The sequence below is a fragment of the Pelodiscus sinensis genome, chromosome 27, assembly GCF_049634645.1.
Source record: "Pelodiscus sinensis isolate JC-2024 chromosome 27, ASM4963464v1, whole genome shotgun sequence".
NCBI lineage: Eukaryota > Metazoa > Chordata > Testudines > Trionychidae > Pelodiscus > Pelodiscus sinensis.
The window spans coordinates 15,704,595-15,721,702 of record NC_134737.1 but is presented as its reverse complement, the minus strand read 5'-3'; the positions used below and the strand labels follow the sequence as shown (position 1 = coordinate 15,721,702).

Genomic DNA, 17,108 nt, shown 5'->3' with positions numbered 1-17,108 from the left:
ACTAGCCCCCTAGTTCGAACTAGGGTGGCTAACATAGGCATTCGAAGTTGCAAATGAAGCCTGGGATTTAAATATCCCGGGCTTCATTTGCATCTTCCCGGGCGCCACCATTTTTAAAAGTCCCTTAGTCTGAACTCCGTGCCTGTGGCTACATGCGGCTCGGAGCAGGTAGTTCAAATTAGGATCTCTAATTCGAACTACCGTTACACCCTCGTGTGTCGGGGGCTCTGAAAGGGTTAATTGGAGGGTGGGTCTGACCCAGTTCCGGGTGAGGTCAGCTGGGGAAGCGCTGGGTGGTTCCTGTGCAGAGAGCGAGCTGAAGTACCCCCAGTGCGCTGGCTGTGGATGTGGGGCTGAAGGAGCCCTAGTGCGCTGGCTGTGGGTGTGGGGCTGGAGAACCCCTAGCGTGCTGGCTGTGGGTGTGGGGCGAGGGCCCTAGTGCGCTGGCTGTGGGTGTCGGGTTGGGGAGCCCTAGCGCGCTGGCTGTGGGTGTGGGGTTGGGGGAACCCTAGTGCGCTGGCTGTGGGTGTGAGGCGAGGGCCCTAGCGCGCTGGCTGTGGGTGTGTGGCGAGGGCCCTAGCGCGCTGGCTGTGGGTGTGGGGCAGGGCCCTAGCGCGCTGGCTGTGGGTGTGGGGGGAGGGCCCTAGCGCGCTGGCTGTGGGTGCAGGACGAGGGCCCTAGCGCGCTGGCTGTGGGTGTGTGGCGAGGGCCCTAGCGCGCTGGATGTGGGTGTGGGGCCAGGGCCCTAGCGCGCTGGCTGTGGGTGTGTGGCGAGGGCCCTAGCGCGCTGGCTGTGGGTGCAGGACGAGGGCCCTAGCGCGCTGGCTGTGGGTGTGTGGCGAGGGCCCTAGCGCGCTGGCTGTGGGTGTGGGGGGAGGGCCCTAGCGTGCTGGCTGTGGGTGTGTGGCGAGGGCCCTAGCGCGCTGGCTGTGGGTGTGGGGCAGGGCCCTAGCGCGCTGGCTGTGGGTGTGGGGGGAGGGCCCTAGCGCGCTGGCTGTGGGTGCAGGACGAGGGCCCTAGCGCGCTGGCTGTGGGTGTGTGGCGAGGGCCCTAGCGCGCTGGCTGTGGGTGTGTGGCGAGGGCCCTAGCGCGCTACCTGTGGGTGTGTGGCGAGGGCCCTACTGCGCTGGCTGTGGGTGTGTGGCGAGGGCCCTAGCGCGCTGGCTGTGGGTGTGGGGGGAGGGCCCTAGCGTGCTGGCTGTGGGTGTGTGGCGAGGGCCCTAGCGCGCTGGCTGTGGGTGTGGGGCAGGGCCCTAGCGCGCTGGCTGTGGGTGTGGGGGGAGGGCCCTAGCGCGCTGGCTGTGGGTGCAGGACGAGGGCCCTAGCGCGCTGGCTGTGGGTGTGTGGCGAGGGCCCTAGCGCGCTGGCTGTGGGTGTGTGGCGAGGGCCCTAGTGCGCTGGCTGTGGGTGTGTGGCGAGGGCCCTAGCGCGCTACCTGTGGGTGTGTGGCGAGGGCCCTAGTGCGCTGGCTGTGGGTGTGTGGCGAGGGCCCTAGTGCGCTGGCTGTGGGTGTGTGGCGAGGGCCCTAGTGCGCTGGCTGTGGGTGTGTGGCGAGGGCCCTAGCGCGCTGGCTGTGGGTGTGTGGCGAGGGCCCTAGCGCGCTACCTGTGGGTGTGTGGCGAGGGCCCTAGTGCGCTGGCTGTGGGTGTGTGGCGAGGGCCCTAGTGCGCTGGCTGTGGGTGTGTGGCGAGGGCCCTAGTGCGCTGGCTGTGGGTGTGTGGCGAGGGCCCTAGCGCGCTACCTGTGGGTGTGTGGCGAGGGCCCTAGTGCGCTGGCTGTGGGTGTGTGGCGAGGGCCCTAGTGCGCTGGCTGTGGGTGTGTGGCGAGGGCCCTAGTGCGCTGGCTGTGGGTGTGTGGCGAGGGCCCTAGCGCGCTGGCTGTGGGTGTGTGGCGAGGGCCCTAGCGCGCTACCTGTGGGTGTGTGGCGAGGGCCCTAGCGCGCTGGCTGTGGGTGTGGGGCGAGGGCCCTAGCGCGCTGGCTGTGGGTGTGTGGTGAGGGCCCTAGCGCGCTGGCTGTGGGTGCAGGGCGAGGGCCCTAGCACACTGGCTGTGGGTGTGGGGAGAGAGCCCTAGTGCGCTGGCTGTGGGTGTGGGGCAGGGCCCTAGTGCGCTGGCTGTGGGTGTGTGGCGAGGGCCCTAGCTCGCTGGCTGTGGGTGCAGGACGAGGGCCCTAGTGCGCTGGCTGTGGGTGTGGGGCGAGGGCCCTAGCGTGCTGGCTGTGGGTGTGGGGCGAGGGCCCTAGCGCGCTGGCTGTGGGTGCAGGACGAGGGCCCTAGTGCGCTGGCTGTGGGTGTGGGGCAGGGCCCTAGCGCGCTGGCTGTGGGTGTGGGGCAGGGCCCTAGCGCGCTGGCTGTGGGTGCAGGACGAGGGCCCTAGTGCGCTGGCTGTGGGTGTGGGGCCAGGGCCCTAGCGCTCTGGCTGTGGGTGTGGGGCCAGGGCCCTAGCGCGCTGGCTGTGGGTGTGGGGCAGCGCCCTAGCGCGCTGGCTGTGGGTGCAGGGCGAGGGCCCTAGTGCGCTGGCTGTGGGTGCAGGGCGAGGGCCCTAGCGTGCTGGCTGTGGGTGTGGGGCGAGGGCCCTAGTGCGCTGGCTGTGGGTGTGGGGCAGGGCCCTAGCGCGCTGGCTGTGGGTGTGGGGCCAGGGCCCTAGTGCGCTGGCTGTGGGTGTGGGGCAGGGCCCTAGCGCGCTGGCTGTGGGTGTGGGGCAGGGCCCTAGCGCGCTGGCTGTGGGTGTGGGGAGAGAGCCCTAGTGCGCTGGCTGTGGGTGTGTGGCGAGGGCCCTAGCGCGCTGGCTGTGGGTGCAGGGCGAGGGCCCTAGCGCGCTGGCTGTGGGTGTGTGGCGAGGGCCCTAGTGCGCTGGCTGTGGGTGCAGGACGAGGGCCCTAGCGCGCTGGCTGTGGGTGTGGGGCAGGGCCCTAGCGCGCTGGCTGTGGGTGTGTGGCGAGGGCCCTAGTGCGCTGGCTGTGGGTGCAGGACGAGGGCCCTAGCGCGCTGGCTGTGGGTGTGGGGCGAGGGCCCTAGCGCTCTGGCTGTGGGTGTGGGGCGAGGGCCCTAGCGCGCTGGCTGTGGGTGTCGGGCAGGGCCCTAGCGCGCTGGCTGTGGGTGTGGGGCGAGGGCCCTAGCGCGCTGGCTGTGGGTGTGGGGCAGGGCCCTAGCGCGCTGGCTGTGGGTGTGGGGCAGGGCCCTAGCGCGCTGGCTGTGCGTGTGGGGCAGGGCCCTAGCGCGCTGGCTGTGGGTGTGGGGCGAGGGCCCTAGCGCGCTGGCTGTGGGTGTGGGGCAGGGCCCTAGCGCGCTGGCTGTGGGTGTGGGGCAGGGCCCTAGCGCGCTGGCTGTGGGTGCAGGACGAGGGCCCTAGTGCGCTGGCTGTGGGTGTGGGGCCAGGGCCCTAGCGTGCTGGCTGTGGGTGCGGGGCGAGGGCCCTAGCGCGCTGGCTGTGGGTGTGGGGCAGGGCCCTAGCGCGCTGGCTGTGGGTGTGGGGCGAGGGCCCTAGCGCGCTGGCTGCGGGTGTGGGGCGAGGGCCCTAGCGCGCTGGCTGTGGGTGTGGGGCGAGGGCCCTAGCGCGCTGGCTGTGGGTGTGGGGCGAGGGCCCTAGCGCGCTGGCTGTGGGTGTGGGGCGAGGGCCCTAGCGTGCTGGCTGTGGGTGTGGGGCGAGGGCCCTAGCGCGCTGGCTGTGGGTGTGGGGTGAGGGCCCTAGCGCGCTGGCTGTGGGTGTGGGGCGAGGGCCCTAGCGCGCTGGCTGTGGGTGTGGGGCGAGGGCCCTAGCGCGCTGGCTGTGGGTGTGTGGCGAGGGCCCTAGCGCGCTGGCTGTGGGTGTGGGGCAGGGCCCTAGCGCGCTGGCTGTGGGTGTGGGGCAGGGCCCTAGCGCGCTGGCTGTGGGTGCAGGACGAGGGCCCTAGTGCGCTGGCTGTGGGTGTGGGGCGAGGGCCCTAGCGTGCTGGCTGTGGGTGTGGGGCAAGGGCCCTAGCGTGCTGGCTGTGGGTGTGGGGCAAGGGCCCTAGCGCGCTGGCTGTGGGTGTGGGGCAGGGCCCTAGCGCGCTGGCTGTGGGTGTGGGGCGAGGGCCCTAGCGCGCTGGCTGTGGGTGTGGGGCAGGGCCCTAGCGCGCTGGCTGTGGGTGTGGGGCAGGGCCCTAGTGCGCTGGCTGTGGGTGTGGGGCAGGGCCCTAGTGCGCTGGCTGTGGGTGTGGGGCAGGGCCCTAGTGCGCTGGCTGTGGGTGTGGGGTTGGGGGAGCCCTAGCGCGCTGGCTGTGGGTGTGGGGTTGGGGGAACCCTAGTGCGCTGGCTGTGGGTGTGGGGCGAGGGCCCTAGCGCGTTAGCTGTGGGTGTGGGGCGAGGGCCCTAGTGCGCTGGCTGTGGGTGTGGGGGGAGGGCCCTAGCGCGCTGGCTGTGGGTGCAGGACGAGGGCCCTAGCGCGCTGGCTGTGGGTGTGGGGCGAGGGCCCTAGCGCGCTGGCTGTGGGTGTGGGGCGAGGGCCCTAGCGCGCTGGTTGTGGGTGTGGGGCGAGGGCCCTAGCGCGCTGGCTGTGGGTGTGGGGCGAGGGCCCTAGTGCGCTGGCTGTGGGTGTGGGGCAGGGCCCTAGCGCGCTGGCTGTGGGTGTGGGGCCAGGGCCCTAGCGCGCTGGCTGTGGGTGTGGGGCAAGGGCCCTAGCGCGCTGGCTGTGGGTGTGGGGCGAGGGCCCTAGCGTGCTGGCTGTGGGTGTGGGGCGAGGGCCCTAGCGCGCTGGCTGTGGGTGTGGGGCGAGGGCCCTAGCGCGCTGGCTGTGGGTGTGGGGCAGGGCCCTAGCGCGCTGGCTGTGGGTGTGGGGCAGGGCCCTAGCGCGCTGGCTGTGCGTGTGGGTCAGGGCCCTAGTGCGCTGGCTGTGGGTGTGGGGCGAGGGCCCTAGCGCGCTGGCTGTGGGTGTGGGGCAGGGCCCTAGCGCGCTGGCTGTGGGTGTGGGGCAGGGCCCTAGTGCGCTGGCTGTGGGTGTGTGGCGAGGGCCCTAGTGCGCTGGCTGTGGGTGTGGGGCGAGGGCCCTAGCGCGCTGGCTGTGGGTGTGGGGCAGGGCCCTAGCGCGCTGGCTGTGGGTGTGGGGCAGGGCCCTAGTGCGCTGGCTGTGGGTGTGTGGCAAGGGTCCTAGCGCGCTGGCTGTGGGTGCAGGACGAGGGCCCTAGTGCGCTGGCTGTGGGTGTGGGGCAGGGCCCTAGCGTGCTGGCTGTGGGTGTGGGGCAGGGCCCTAGCGCGCTGGCTGTGGGTGTGGGGCGAGGGCCCTAGTGCGCTGGCTGTGGGTGTGGGGCGAGGGCCCTAGCGCGCTGGCTGTGGGTGTGGGGCAGGGCCCTAGCGCGCTGGCTGTGGGTGTGGGGCAGGGCCCTAGCGCGCTGGCTGTGGGTGTGGGGCAGGGCCCTAGCGCGCTGGCTGTGGGTGTGGGGCAGGGCCCTAGCGCGCTGGCTGTGGGTGTGGGGCAGGGCCCTAGCGCGCTGGCTGTGGGTGTGTGGCGAGGGCCCTAGCGTGCTGGCTGTGGGTGTGGGGCAGGGCCCTAGCGCGCTGGCTGTGGGTGTGGGGCAGGGCCCTAGCGCGCTGGCTGTGGGTGTGTGGCGAGGGCCCTAGCGTGCTGGCTGTGGGTGTGGGGCAGGGCCCTAGCGCGCTGGCTGTGGGTGTGTGGCGAGGGCCCTAGCGCGCTGGCTGTGGGTGTGTGGCGAGGGCCCTAGCGCGCTGGCTGTGGGTGTGGGGCAGGGCCCTAGCGCGCTGGCTGTGGGTGTGGGGCAGGGCCCTAGCGCGCTGGCTGTGGGTGTGTGGCGAGGGCCCTAGCGTGCTGGCTGTGGGTGTGGGGCAGGGCCCTAGCGCGCTGGCTGTGGGTGTGGGGCAGGGCCCTAGCGCGCTGGCTGTGGGTGTGGGGCGAGGGCCCTAGCGCGCTGGCTGCAGGCAAAGGTGGGCTTGACACAGAACTTCCCCACCGATCAGACGGGCAGAGACCCACAGCCCCCTGCTCTTCACGCCCAGCCCTGCCCCCCAGTCCTGCTGCGGCCCCCCAGGGTGCCCTGGGCTCCCCACCTAGGCCCAGTCGTGCTGACATCCCTCAGTCACACCCTGCAGCTGCCGTGCGCCCAGTGCTTGGCCCCCAGCGTCCCGGTCCCGCGGCACTGCCGGGCGCCCCTCTGTCCCCGAGGGCCGGGGGAGTGGGGCAGGGCGAGCGCAGGGGCTGGTGGCCCCCAGGCCAGGGCCACTCATGGCGTGTGCGTCTCCCTGCAGGACGTGGCCACCATGCAGTTCTGTGCCAACAAGCTGGACAAGAAGGATTTCTTCGGGAAGTCCGACCCCTTCCTGGTGTTCTACCGGAGCAACGAGGACGGGACGTACGTGCAGCCCCGCTAGCTGGGCCTGCAGGGGTGGGGGGAGCGGGGGGGCCCTCTCCTGGCTAGCTGGTCCAGTGGGGGAGGGGAAAGGGGCCCCTCTCCTGGCTAGCTGGTCCTGCGGGGGAGGGGAAAGGGGCCCCTCTCCTGGCTAGCTGGGCCTGCGGGGGAGGGGAAAGGGGCCCTCTCCTGGCTAGCTGGGCCTGCGGGGGAGGGGAAAGGGGCCCTCTCCTGGCTAGCTGGGCCTGCGGGGGGACGGGTGGGGGGCCCTCTCCTGGCTAGCTGGGCCTGCGGGGGGATGGGCGGGGGGGCCCTCTCCTGGCTAGCTGGTCCTGCGGGGGAGGGGAAAGGGGCCCCTCTCCTGGCTAGCTGGTCCTGCGGGGGAGGGGAAAGGGGCCCCTCTCCTGGCTAGCTGGTCCTGCGGGGGAGGGGAAAGGGGCCCCTCTCCTGGCTAGCTGGTCCAGCGGGGGAGGGGAAAGGGGCCCCTCTCCTGGCTAGCTGGGCCTGCGGGGGAGGGGAAGGGGGGCCCCTCTCCTGGCTAGCTGGGCCTGCGGGGGAGGGGAAAGGGGCCCCTCTCCTGGCTAGCTGGGCCTGCGGGGGAGGGGAAAGGGGCCCCTCTCCTGGCTAGCTGGGCCTGCCACCCCGCTGAGGGCAGCCCTGGCGGAACCAGGCCCGGGGAGGGGTTTGCTGCGGTTGCTACCGTGGTCGCTGCTCAGTGGGAAGGCCTGGGCCCTTCAGGCCTGACCTAGCAGCCGGGAGCCGCCCCATTGGGCCTCACTGTGCCGTGAGGAGTCAGGGACAGGCAGCCTTGCTCTGGCTGGGCCAAAGGCTAATGGCAGAATCCCCCTGGATTTCTTGCTGCACCTCAAGAGTCTCCAGCAGGGCCCCTCAAGGTCGGCCACCCCCTGCTATCGTGCCTGGGTCCAGGAGTGCTCAGGGGTGTGAGCGCCCCGTGGAAACACCCGCTCGGTTACCAGCCCAGAGAAACCTGTGGGATGCGACATGCATCCGCCCTGCCCAGCTGCCATTGCCACCCACGTGACAGCTGATCTGCTCCGGGCACAGGATCCCTAGGCAGTGCTGGGGGGAGCCCACCTGCCCTTGGCCGCACACTGCAAGGCGTCGTGAGAAATGAGTTCTCCCTTCTTCAGTCCCTGGCCTGAACCCGGCAGCTGAGAGCAGAACGCGGCTGCAATTCCTGCAGGGATGGGAACGCTTAATGAGCCGTGTGCCAAGCAGAACGGAGACATTCATCCCATTGATCTCTGTAAATCAAAGCCAAACAGGGCCAGGGAGCGCTGCCGTTCACTTGGAGCACACGCCGCAGGCGCACGACTACCCCGACTGCCGCCCTTCAGCGTGCTGATCGGCGTATTGCATGGGGCCTCAGAGCTACGTCCCATTTAGCCTGGGCCTGTGGATGTCTGGGCGGCTCACCTCCGGGGTGGCTGCTGCCTGGCACAGAGGGACCTGCCCTCCCTGAGAGCTCCCCAGAGGGTAGGGCCAGAGCGTGAGGTTGCGGAGTCTGAGCAGTGCCTAGAGGCTACAGTGAGGGGCACCCGGCACCCACAGCTTCCAGTGATTTGGTGCAAGTCAAGAGTGCTCTGCACCTCTCTGGATCAGCCCTGAGAGGCTGGCTGGCCCCTGTAGGCTGGTCTCCTTTCTCAGCCCTAGATGCTGTCTGTGTGTTTGGGCTGAAGCCCAGGGATGCAGGAGCAAGATGAGTCTGGCCCTGCTGTGGCCTGTGCAGCGAGGATGCGGGGACGCTCATCTGGGCTGCGGATGCACTGCAGAGCCCGCTCGAGCCGTGAGAAGCCTCCCTGGCCTTTGGCTCAGGCCCTGGACAAGGCCACAGGCTCTGTGGGAATTGGCCTGCCACCATCACTTTGGTGGTAGTGTTTGCAAGGCTCCCAGGCTAAGGAGCTGGGTTGAACGGCCCCCCATGGTCAGAGAGATCCCCAGGAAAGTGCCCGGTTCTCAGGGTCAGCTCATGGCTTGATTGGATAACCACCCACCCTCCCTGTCCCGCAGCTTCACCATCTGCCATAAAACAGAAGTGGTGAAGAACACACTCAACCCCGTGTGGCAGGCCTTCTCCATCCCCGTGCGAGCCCTCTGCAATGGAGACTATGACAGGTAGGAGCCCTTGTCCCCCCGGCCCCACCCTGCTGGCTTTGGCCTGGGGGGTGATGGGACTGTGCACGTCCTGGATCATCAAAGGGGGCCTCTGGCCCCAGGGTGTGTCCGCAGCTTCCCCCTCCACAGTGACTGCCAGGCCAGAGGGGTAGTGTCAGTGCTGCTCTGTCCCCTCTTCCATAGTCTTGCCGGCAGCTGCAGTAGCTGCAGGGCTTCAGACAAGCCCAGATCCCCTTCAGCATGTTCACAGATAGGTCACCTGTTTGCATGAGGAGCCACAACCCACCTGGACTAGAGGCTGCCTTGAATTGTAGCTGTTAGAGATAAAAAACACACACAAGGGGCTTTTAGTCTGTCTCCATGCCGCCATCCAGCCCGCGTGGATTGTTCCTGTCAGATGTAGTGTCCCGTGCAGGCTTGTTGGAAGTCACTGGGGCTCTCTCTACCTATCCTAGCTAATAGCTGCTAATGGACCTATCCTCCATGAACAGATCGAGCTCTTTTTTGGAGCATGCTAAAGTCCTGGTCTTCACAGCATCCTCCGGCAAGGAGTTCCATAGGTTAATGTGCATTGTATGAAGACACATTTCTTGTTGTTTGTTTGAAACCTGCTGCTTATTAATTTCACTGGCTGACCCCTAGTGCTTGTGTTAGGAGAAGGAGAACATAAGAACGGCCGTACTGGGTCAGACCAAAGGTCCATCTAGCCCAGTAGCCTGTCTACCGACAGTGGCCAGCACCAGGTGCCCCAGAGAGGGTGGACCGAAGACAATGATCAAGCGATTTGTCTCCTACCATCCCTCTCCAGCCTCTGACAAACAGAGGCCAAGGACACCATTTTATCCCCTGGCTAATAGCCTTTTATGGACCTAACCTCCATGAATTTATCCAGCTTCTCTTTAAACTCTATTATAGTCCTAGCCTTCACAGCCTCCTCTGGCAAGGAGTTCCACAGGTTAAAAAAAGCATTTCCTTAGTCACTGTCTCCACATCAGTCGCGATGTCATAGCCCTCGTAGTTGCCTCTTTTCCAAGCTGAAAAGACCCAGTCTCATTAATGTCTCCTCATATTATTAATCTTTCCTTGCCTCCGGAAGAGACGCCTCCATAGTCTGACAGAGCAAAGTGCTACACTCTGCATAAGGGGCACTGGGAAGAGAAGACTTTCCTGCCCACGCTAGCGCCAGTACACGAGATCTTGGAGCTCTAAAGGGATATTTCACCGTGTCAGCATAGCAAGGCACTTCAAAGGGGCTCTCCCTGTCTGAAATCCTCCCGCACCGCATGCTCCGCTCTAGATTGGTCTGCCCCTGGCTGATCTCAGCAGTGCTGGAGTGAGGGACGGGGCCGTCATCCCCAGAGACAGCTGCCTCCTCGCAGCAGCAGTGTGCTCAGTGATTGATTGATGAGGCAGTGGGCGGCAGGGACGCAAGTGGACAGGCCCCGGAGGTGGCTTCTTTGCTTTCCTCAGAAACGCTGCTAGTGCCTCTATTTCGGTCAGTCGCCATTCCAGGGAGCAGAGAGCCTGGCTGGGTGACAGGTGACAGACAAGAGCACTGATCAGGCTAATGAGGGCACCTTCATGCTGACACTCTGCACACAAAGATGCCAATTAGGGAGAGAATGAAGTCTAATAGGTACCATTAATCAAGGCAACATACTCTGCACTCAGCCTGGGGTGTTCAGAAAGCATAATGCTTCATGCACTGCATGGCTCTCTGTTGGGGCAGGAGTTAAAGCCAGTGTTAATTACAGTCTTCCCTGTGCAAACACTAATCGTTACCTCTGATTAAATGCTCTGCCCCATCGCCCCTGTACATTTCCAGGACTGGCCTAAGGCAGCTGTTTCTGCAAAGTGTGAGCTGTCTGGTGCAAGAGCTGTGTAATGGAAGTTGGTGTCACACCCTGAAGGAGGGTGGCCGATTGCCTTCTCTGCCACCGACTCACTGGGCAACTCCGGCCAAGTCACTTAAGCCCTTTGCACCTTAGGTCCCCTATTAGCGTGGAATATTGTTTGCATTGTCTAGGTAGATTGTAAATGCCACAGAGGAAATCCATCTATCGCCATCTGTGTGTGCAGCCCCCAGTGCAATGGAGCTCTGCTCTCAGCTGCTCAAATAAGAAAATGATAAATTGAGCAGATATTAAATGGCAAAAATTCCTCTTCTCCTGAGTGCAAACAAGGCTGGTTTTAGTCACTGGCACCCTTGGTCTGCCCCAGTGTAAATCGCTGGAGGGTTCACTAACCTCTGGGAAAGGTCTGCTGTGTCCATAGCTCCCCTCCCTCTTCCATTCCCCCGGCAGCAGGGATCGCCAGCACCTTGCACTGCTCCCCTGCAGGGAGTGATCACCTGCCAGGATTTCTCTCTCTGCGGGATGTGGGAGGTTTTACCATGGAACCACATTTAATAACAAAATATAGCTTCTATGATGAGGTAACAGGCTCGGTGGACATGGGGAAGTCAGTAGATGTGACATACCTTGACTTTAGCAAGGCTTTTGATACGGTCTTCCACAGTATTCTTGCCAGCAAGTTAAGGGATTGTAGATTGGATAAATGGATGGTAAGATAGATAGAAAGCTGGCTAGAAGGTCGGGCCCAGCAGGTAGTGATCAACGGCTCAATGTCAGGATGGCAGTTGGTTTCTAGCGGAGTGCCCCAAGGTTCTGTTCTAGGACCGGTTTTGTTCAATATCTTTATTAATGACCTGGATGAGGGGATGGATTGCACCCTCAGCAAGTTTACAGATGACACTAAGCTAAGGGGAGAGGTAGATACGCTTGAGGGCAGAGATAGGGTCCAGAGTGACTTAGACAAATTGGAGGATTGGGCCACAAGAAATCTGATGAGGTTCAACAAGGACAAGTGCAGAGTCCTGCCCTTGGGATGGAAGAATCCCAAGTATTGTTACAGGCTGGGAACCAACCAGCTAAGAAGTAGTTCTGAAGAAAAGTACCTGGGGGTTACAGTGGATGAGAAGCTGGGTATGAGTCAACAGTGAGTCCTTGTAGCCAAGAAGGCTAATGGAATATTAGGTTGCATTAAGAGGAGCATTGCCAGCAGATCCATTATTCCCCTTTATTTGGCTCTGGTGAGGCCACATCTGGAGTATTGTGTCCAGTTCTGGGTCCTCCCACTACAAAAAGGATGTGGACGCATTGGAGAGGGTCCAGCGGAGGGCGACCAAAATGATGAGGGGGCTGGAGCATATGACCTGTGACTAGAGGCTGAGGGATTTGGATCTGTTTAGTCTGCAGAAGCGAAGAGTGAGGGGGGATTTGAGAGCAGCCTTCAACTTCCTGAAGGGAGGTTCCAAAGAGACTGGAGAGAGGCTGTTCTCAGTGGTGACAGATGGCAGAACAAGGAGCAATGGTCTCAAGTTGTGGTGGGAGAGGTTGGATATTAGGTTGGATATTAGGAAAAACTATTTCACTAGGAGGGTGGTGAAGCACTGGAATGGGTTCCCTATGGAAGTAGTGGAATCTCCATCCCTGGAGGTGTTTAAGTCTCGGCTTGACAAAGCCCTGGCCGGGTTGATTTAGTTGGAATTGGTCCTGCCTAGAGCAGGGGGCTGGACTTGATGACCTTCTGAGGTCTCTTCCAGCTCTACGATTCTATGATTAGTGAGAGCAGCAAAAAAAGAGTCAGGGATGGGACTCACAGGACACATTCTTCTGTGGCACAGCCTCTCTGTTTCCATTTGTTTGCACACCTCAGAGCGCTTTTGAAACATGAATGAAGTCTCATTTCCTCCTTTCCACAGCACATTTTGTTGCGTTCGTTGTAAAGGATGGGTAAACTGAGCCACAGTGAACCTCAGACCTATTTTTCAAAAGCATCCACTTCTCCTTAGCATAGGTGCAGCATGCGTCTGGTAGCATGTGACCAGGATTCATCACTGAATTTGATCAGCTGGTTGGATCATCAGCTTTCCCAGCCTGGGCCAGAAACTGAGGGAAAGAAACATCTGCAACTCTGGGTGTCTGGGTGAGACACCTGGAATCTGATTTTCAGAGGCCTGCAGCTATCCCTTGACTGCTGTAGGAGGTGATGTGTCGCACACGCACGTCCCTTCCGTGTCGCACGTCCCTTCCGTGTCGCACATCCCTTCCATGTCACAGGTCCCCTCCGTGTCGCACATCCCTTCTGTGTTGCACGTCCCCTCCGTGTCACACGTCCCTTCTGTATCGAACATCCCTTCTGTCGCACGTCCCCTCCGTGTCGCACATCCTTTCTGTGTCGCACATCCCCTCTGTGTCGCACGTCCCCTCCATGTCATATGTCCCTTCTGTGTTTTACTTCCCCTCCGTGTCACACATCCCTTCCGTGTTACACATCCACTCCATGTCTCATGTCCCCTCTATGTTGCACATCCCGTGTCGCATGTCTCTTCCATGTCACACATCCCCCTCTGTGTCACACGTCCCTTCTGTGTTGCATGTCCACTCCGTGTCACACTTCCCCTCTGTGTTGGATGCTCCCTCCCTTTCACACGTCCCCTCCATGTCGCACATCCCCTCCGTGCTGCATGCCCCCTCCGTGTTGTATGTCCCCTCTGTGTTGTATGTCCCCTCTGTGTTGTATGTCCCCTCCATATCATGTGTCCCCTCCGTGCCACACGTCCCCTCCATGTCGCACATCCCCTCCGTGCTGCATGCCCCCTCCGTGCTGCATGCCCCCTCCGTGTTGTATGTCCCCTCTGTGTTGTATGTCCCCTCCATATCATGTGTCCCCTCCGTGCCACACATCCCCTCCATGCTTCACATCCTCTCTGTCACAAATCCCCTTCACACTGGTGCACATAAGAAAATTCATCTGCCCCGGGGTAGGAAAAATGAGAGAGGACATTACCCAGAGTCCCTTTTTCCCTTTCTGCCACCCCCACTGTGACCCCAAAGCAAAAGAAACTCTGTCTCCACACCATGACCCCAGGGCTACAGCAGGGAGTGAGAGCTCCAGTCTCAGGGCCACAGTGGGGGGTCCAGGTGCTGAGCTTTCCCCTGCATTCTGCAGCTTCTTCCAGGAGAGGGTCGGGGGCTGGTAGGCTTTCCCCTCAGTGCTGCTGCTGGGGACAGGGTCGGGGCCACTGGGGGGCTTCCCAGAAATCAGAGCAACTGAAATCCTGTTGCTGCTCCATGTAGCAGAGCCCAGAGAGCCCCAAAGTGTCCCAGCCAGAGCAGCCTGCAAACGACAAGCCAAAGGCCCTCCGAATGCCCCTGTGATCTGGGGAGACTGTCACTGGGGAGGGCACGTTTTCTGATGCCACTTGCCTGCCAGATGAGCCCACTGGCCAGTAAATCACAGCCCTGCCTGAGGCTGTTACGGGAGTGAATGGCCACCTGCATACCAATTAGAGACCAAATTCTGTGGGCAGGCCCAAGCGAAGTCATTGTGAGGGGTGAGCTTGACTTTGCAGAACATAGTGGACACATTCTCCAAGAGCAGGCAGGAGGAAGGATGTTACCTAACGACGAATTTACTAGTCGAGCAGTCGATGGAATTTCCACTGGTCGATAGGCTCTTACGCGTTCTGCCGTTGAAATGTACAAGAGCCCCGCTGGAGTTCCCTGCTGGAGCTCTTGTACATTTCAAAGGAGGAATGCGGAACTCTGTGTGCAGCCCGGGGCCGGCGGGAAGTCCCACTGACTCCGGGCTCCACGAGGGTGCTTCCCCTTTGAAATGAAACTCCTGGGGGCTCTTGTGCATTTCAAAGCAGAAGTGCCCTCATGGAGCCTGAGGTCAGTAGGGTCCTCAGAGTCACCCACTGACCCTGGGCTCTCTGCTGCGCTACCACTTTGAAATGCCGTGCTGGAGTCCAGGGTCAGCTGGCGAGTCTCCAGCTGATCCCGGGTTCTGTGGAAATGCTGCGCAGATTCCAGGGTTAGCTATGGACTCCCCAGCTGACCCCGGGCTCTGTGCGCTTTGAAATACCCCTGGAGCCCAGGATCAGCTGAGGACTCTCCAGCTGACTCCAGGTTCTGCGGAAATACCACAGAGAGCCTGGGGTCAGCTAGGGAGTCCCCTGGGCTCCACGTGGCACTGCCGCTTTGAAATGCTGCGGTGGCGTTTCAAAGGGGCAGTGCCACACAGAGCCCAGGATCAGCAGTGCAGTGCTGCCCCTTTGAAGTACCCTCTCTTCCCTGCCCCACCCCCTTTTCTGCCTCTGTCTGATAGAAGCAGCAAGAGGGGGGAATCGACTGGTCCTTAGCATCCTTATGCAGGAGAGCCACGTTCCCTCTGGCACGGCACACAGGATCTGAACCAAACAGGAAAGAGAACCTCTTGTTGTCAGGCTCCTCCACATTTTTCACATTGTAAATCCCCCTTTCTCACACGTGGGATTCCAGGCAAGCTAGTAACCCCCTTGGGGAGCAGTTCCTTTGGGCATGTCTGTTTGACACCCCAGCCTAGTACTCCGCAGCTGCCCTTTCCAGGCACCATGAGGCCAGTGAAAAAGCCAGGATAATTGACAAAGGGCTGGATATAAAAACCGGTGCAGGGTTCCTAGGCTTCAGTTCAGACTTTGAAACTGGCAGAAAGGCAAAACCTTCCTTGTCTAGCAAGCATCTCAAGCTAGATACCAAACAGCAGCTGGCTGGCATGTAGCTGCAGACCCATCTTCGCTGAGCCGCGACCATGGCCATATGACCATCTGGCCCAGAACAGAAGAACTTAAATTAAGCCAGGTCTGCACGAGGAGTTTAGGTTGAATTTAGCTGCATTAGGTTGATTTTCTAAATAATGAGTCCACAGTACCAAGCCTGTTCTGTTGACATTAAGGCGATTACAGTTGATTTTGGTACTTTTGCTTTTATGAGAAGAAATGCTAAACTCAATTTTGCAGGAGTATAGACCTTGAGTTAGGAAAGTCAACATACTTGGCCGCCGGAAGGCATCCCACGGTGCCACACTGTGAGCGCTCTGGCCAGGACTTGCAACTCTGCTGCTCTCCCAGTGAACAGGAAAAGCCTTGGGAAAATTTGAATTTCATTTCCTGTGTGGGCAGTGGTGAGCATGCCTCAAAGCAGGGAGGCACCTGGCCATGAATTCAAGTTCCCTGAGCTCCATGAGTTCCAGTACCCAGCTTCGCAGACATGTACCAGCATGGAGCATGCAGGAGATCCTGGACCTCATTGGTGTGCAGAGAGAATCTGTTCTTGCGGAGCTATGCGCCAGCAAAAGAAATGCGGACAATTGTGCCAGGATTGCCAAGGGCATAAGAACGGCCAGACTGGGTCAGATCACGGTCCATCCAGCCCAGAGTCCGGTCTGCCGACTGTGGCCAATGTTAGAGAAAGGACACGCAAGGGGCGCCCAGCAGTGCCGTCCATGTTAAAATACAGGAGCTGAGGCAGTCCTACCAAAAGGCAAAGGATGGTCTGAAACATGCTGCTTCTACATCCAGCTGCATGCGAGCCTGGAAGGGACCCAACCACCATCCCAAGCCAGACTGTGGATTCCTCCCAAGATGCTCTGGCACAGCCAGGGGGAAGCAGAGGAGGGGGAGAATACTCAGCAGGCAACCAGGAACTAATTTTGCCAAGAGCCAAGAACCCCTCTTCCCAGGACATCTCACTACAGTTGGGCATTGGTCCTGGGGAGGGCACTTCGGGTGAGTTCACACTTTTTATCTTGGTACAAGTGGGTTAAGGAAAATGGGTGTGAGCTGGTGAGCTGTGGTGGTCTCTGTGCCCACACACGTGGGGCCTGGAACTGCTTGTTAACGTATCTGGAGATGAAACGGGAACCCTCCCTGCACATCTCCATGAAGCCCTCATAGAGGAACTCACAAGGTCTCTGGGGAGTCCGTCTGGCATGGTAGCCGCCTTCCCACCCCACCCCAGCAGTAAGTGGTCTGCTGTCATTGTGGCACAAAGCGTTGCAGCGTAAGGCCCAGGTTTCTGGCTGCATCAGCTCCCCATCACTGTGTGATTCAGAGATTGATATCTCGCATGGCAGCCTGGATGAAGGAGGGGAAACTATTAGCTGCTGCCTCTGCTTCTTACCTCCACTTGCCCATCCCCAGTGAGACATGGCTTCCCCGCTGTCTCCCCACCCCCTTCCCTCATTCCCTTGTGCCCACAGGCTCCTGCAGGATGGGAAAGTAGCACTTGTGCCAGACACAGAGGGCAACCACAGGCGCCACCAGCCTGCCCAGCCGACACAACCAGACCCTGGATCCCCCCCACCTGCATGTCCCTTACCATGCCTGCCAACACACAGAGTCCAGCTGTCCCCCTAAGAACTCTGCTGTCTACCTACTGCATAGTCGCCACTTCAAAGCCTGAGTGTGGCCTTGCACAGAACACATCTCCATGGTCTGGAGAGAGGCCTTCACTGGACGTTAGCAGATCGGATTTTATGCTCTGCAGTGTATCTCCAGACAAGTCTGCCCTTCACTTTTTGTTACAGTAGGAAGAGCAGGGAGCTTGCTGCGCACTCCCCTTGCTCCTCCAGCTGTCTGTTGGGCGCCAATCCACAGACCAAACCGGACAAGGAACTAAATGTTCAAGGAGCAGATGCAATCCACCCACATGGATGGGGAGTGACTAGGGGAGTGGAAGAACACGGCCCTGGAGGAGATGTGCATTGACAGCGCACAGGGCCTGGACGATGATAAGCCAGGAGAAACGGCTATTGTCCATGGTGGATG

The 17,108-nt window shown here is 61.7% G+C and overlaps 1 protein-coding gene across 2 annotated transcripts in view; it reads left to right on the top strand.

Annotated features, from left to right (window-relative positions):
- Positions 1 to 17,108, top strand: part of CPNE5 (copine 5) — a 173,078-nt gene that overhangs the window by 89,704 nt on the left and 66,266 nt on the right. For both annotated transcript variants that reach the window (XM_075910080.1, XM_075910081.1), the window contains exons 9-10: positions 6,219 to 6,322; positions 8,351 to 8,455. In XM_075910080.1, coding sequence (XP_075766195.1) covers positions 6,219 to 6,322; positions 8,351 to 8,455 — 209 coding nt within the window. The remainder of the gene's footprint in view (positions 1 to 6,218; positions 6,323 to 8,350; positions 8,456 to 17,108) is intronic.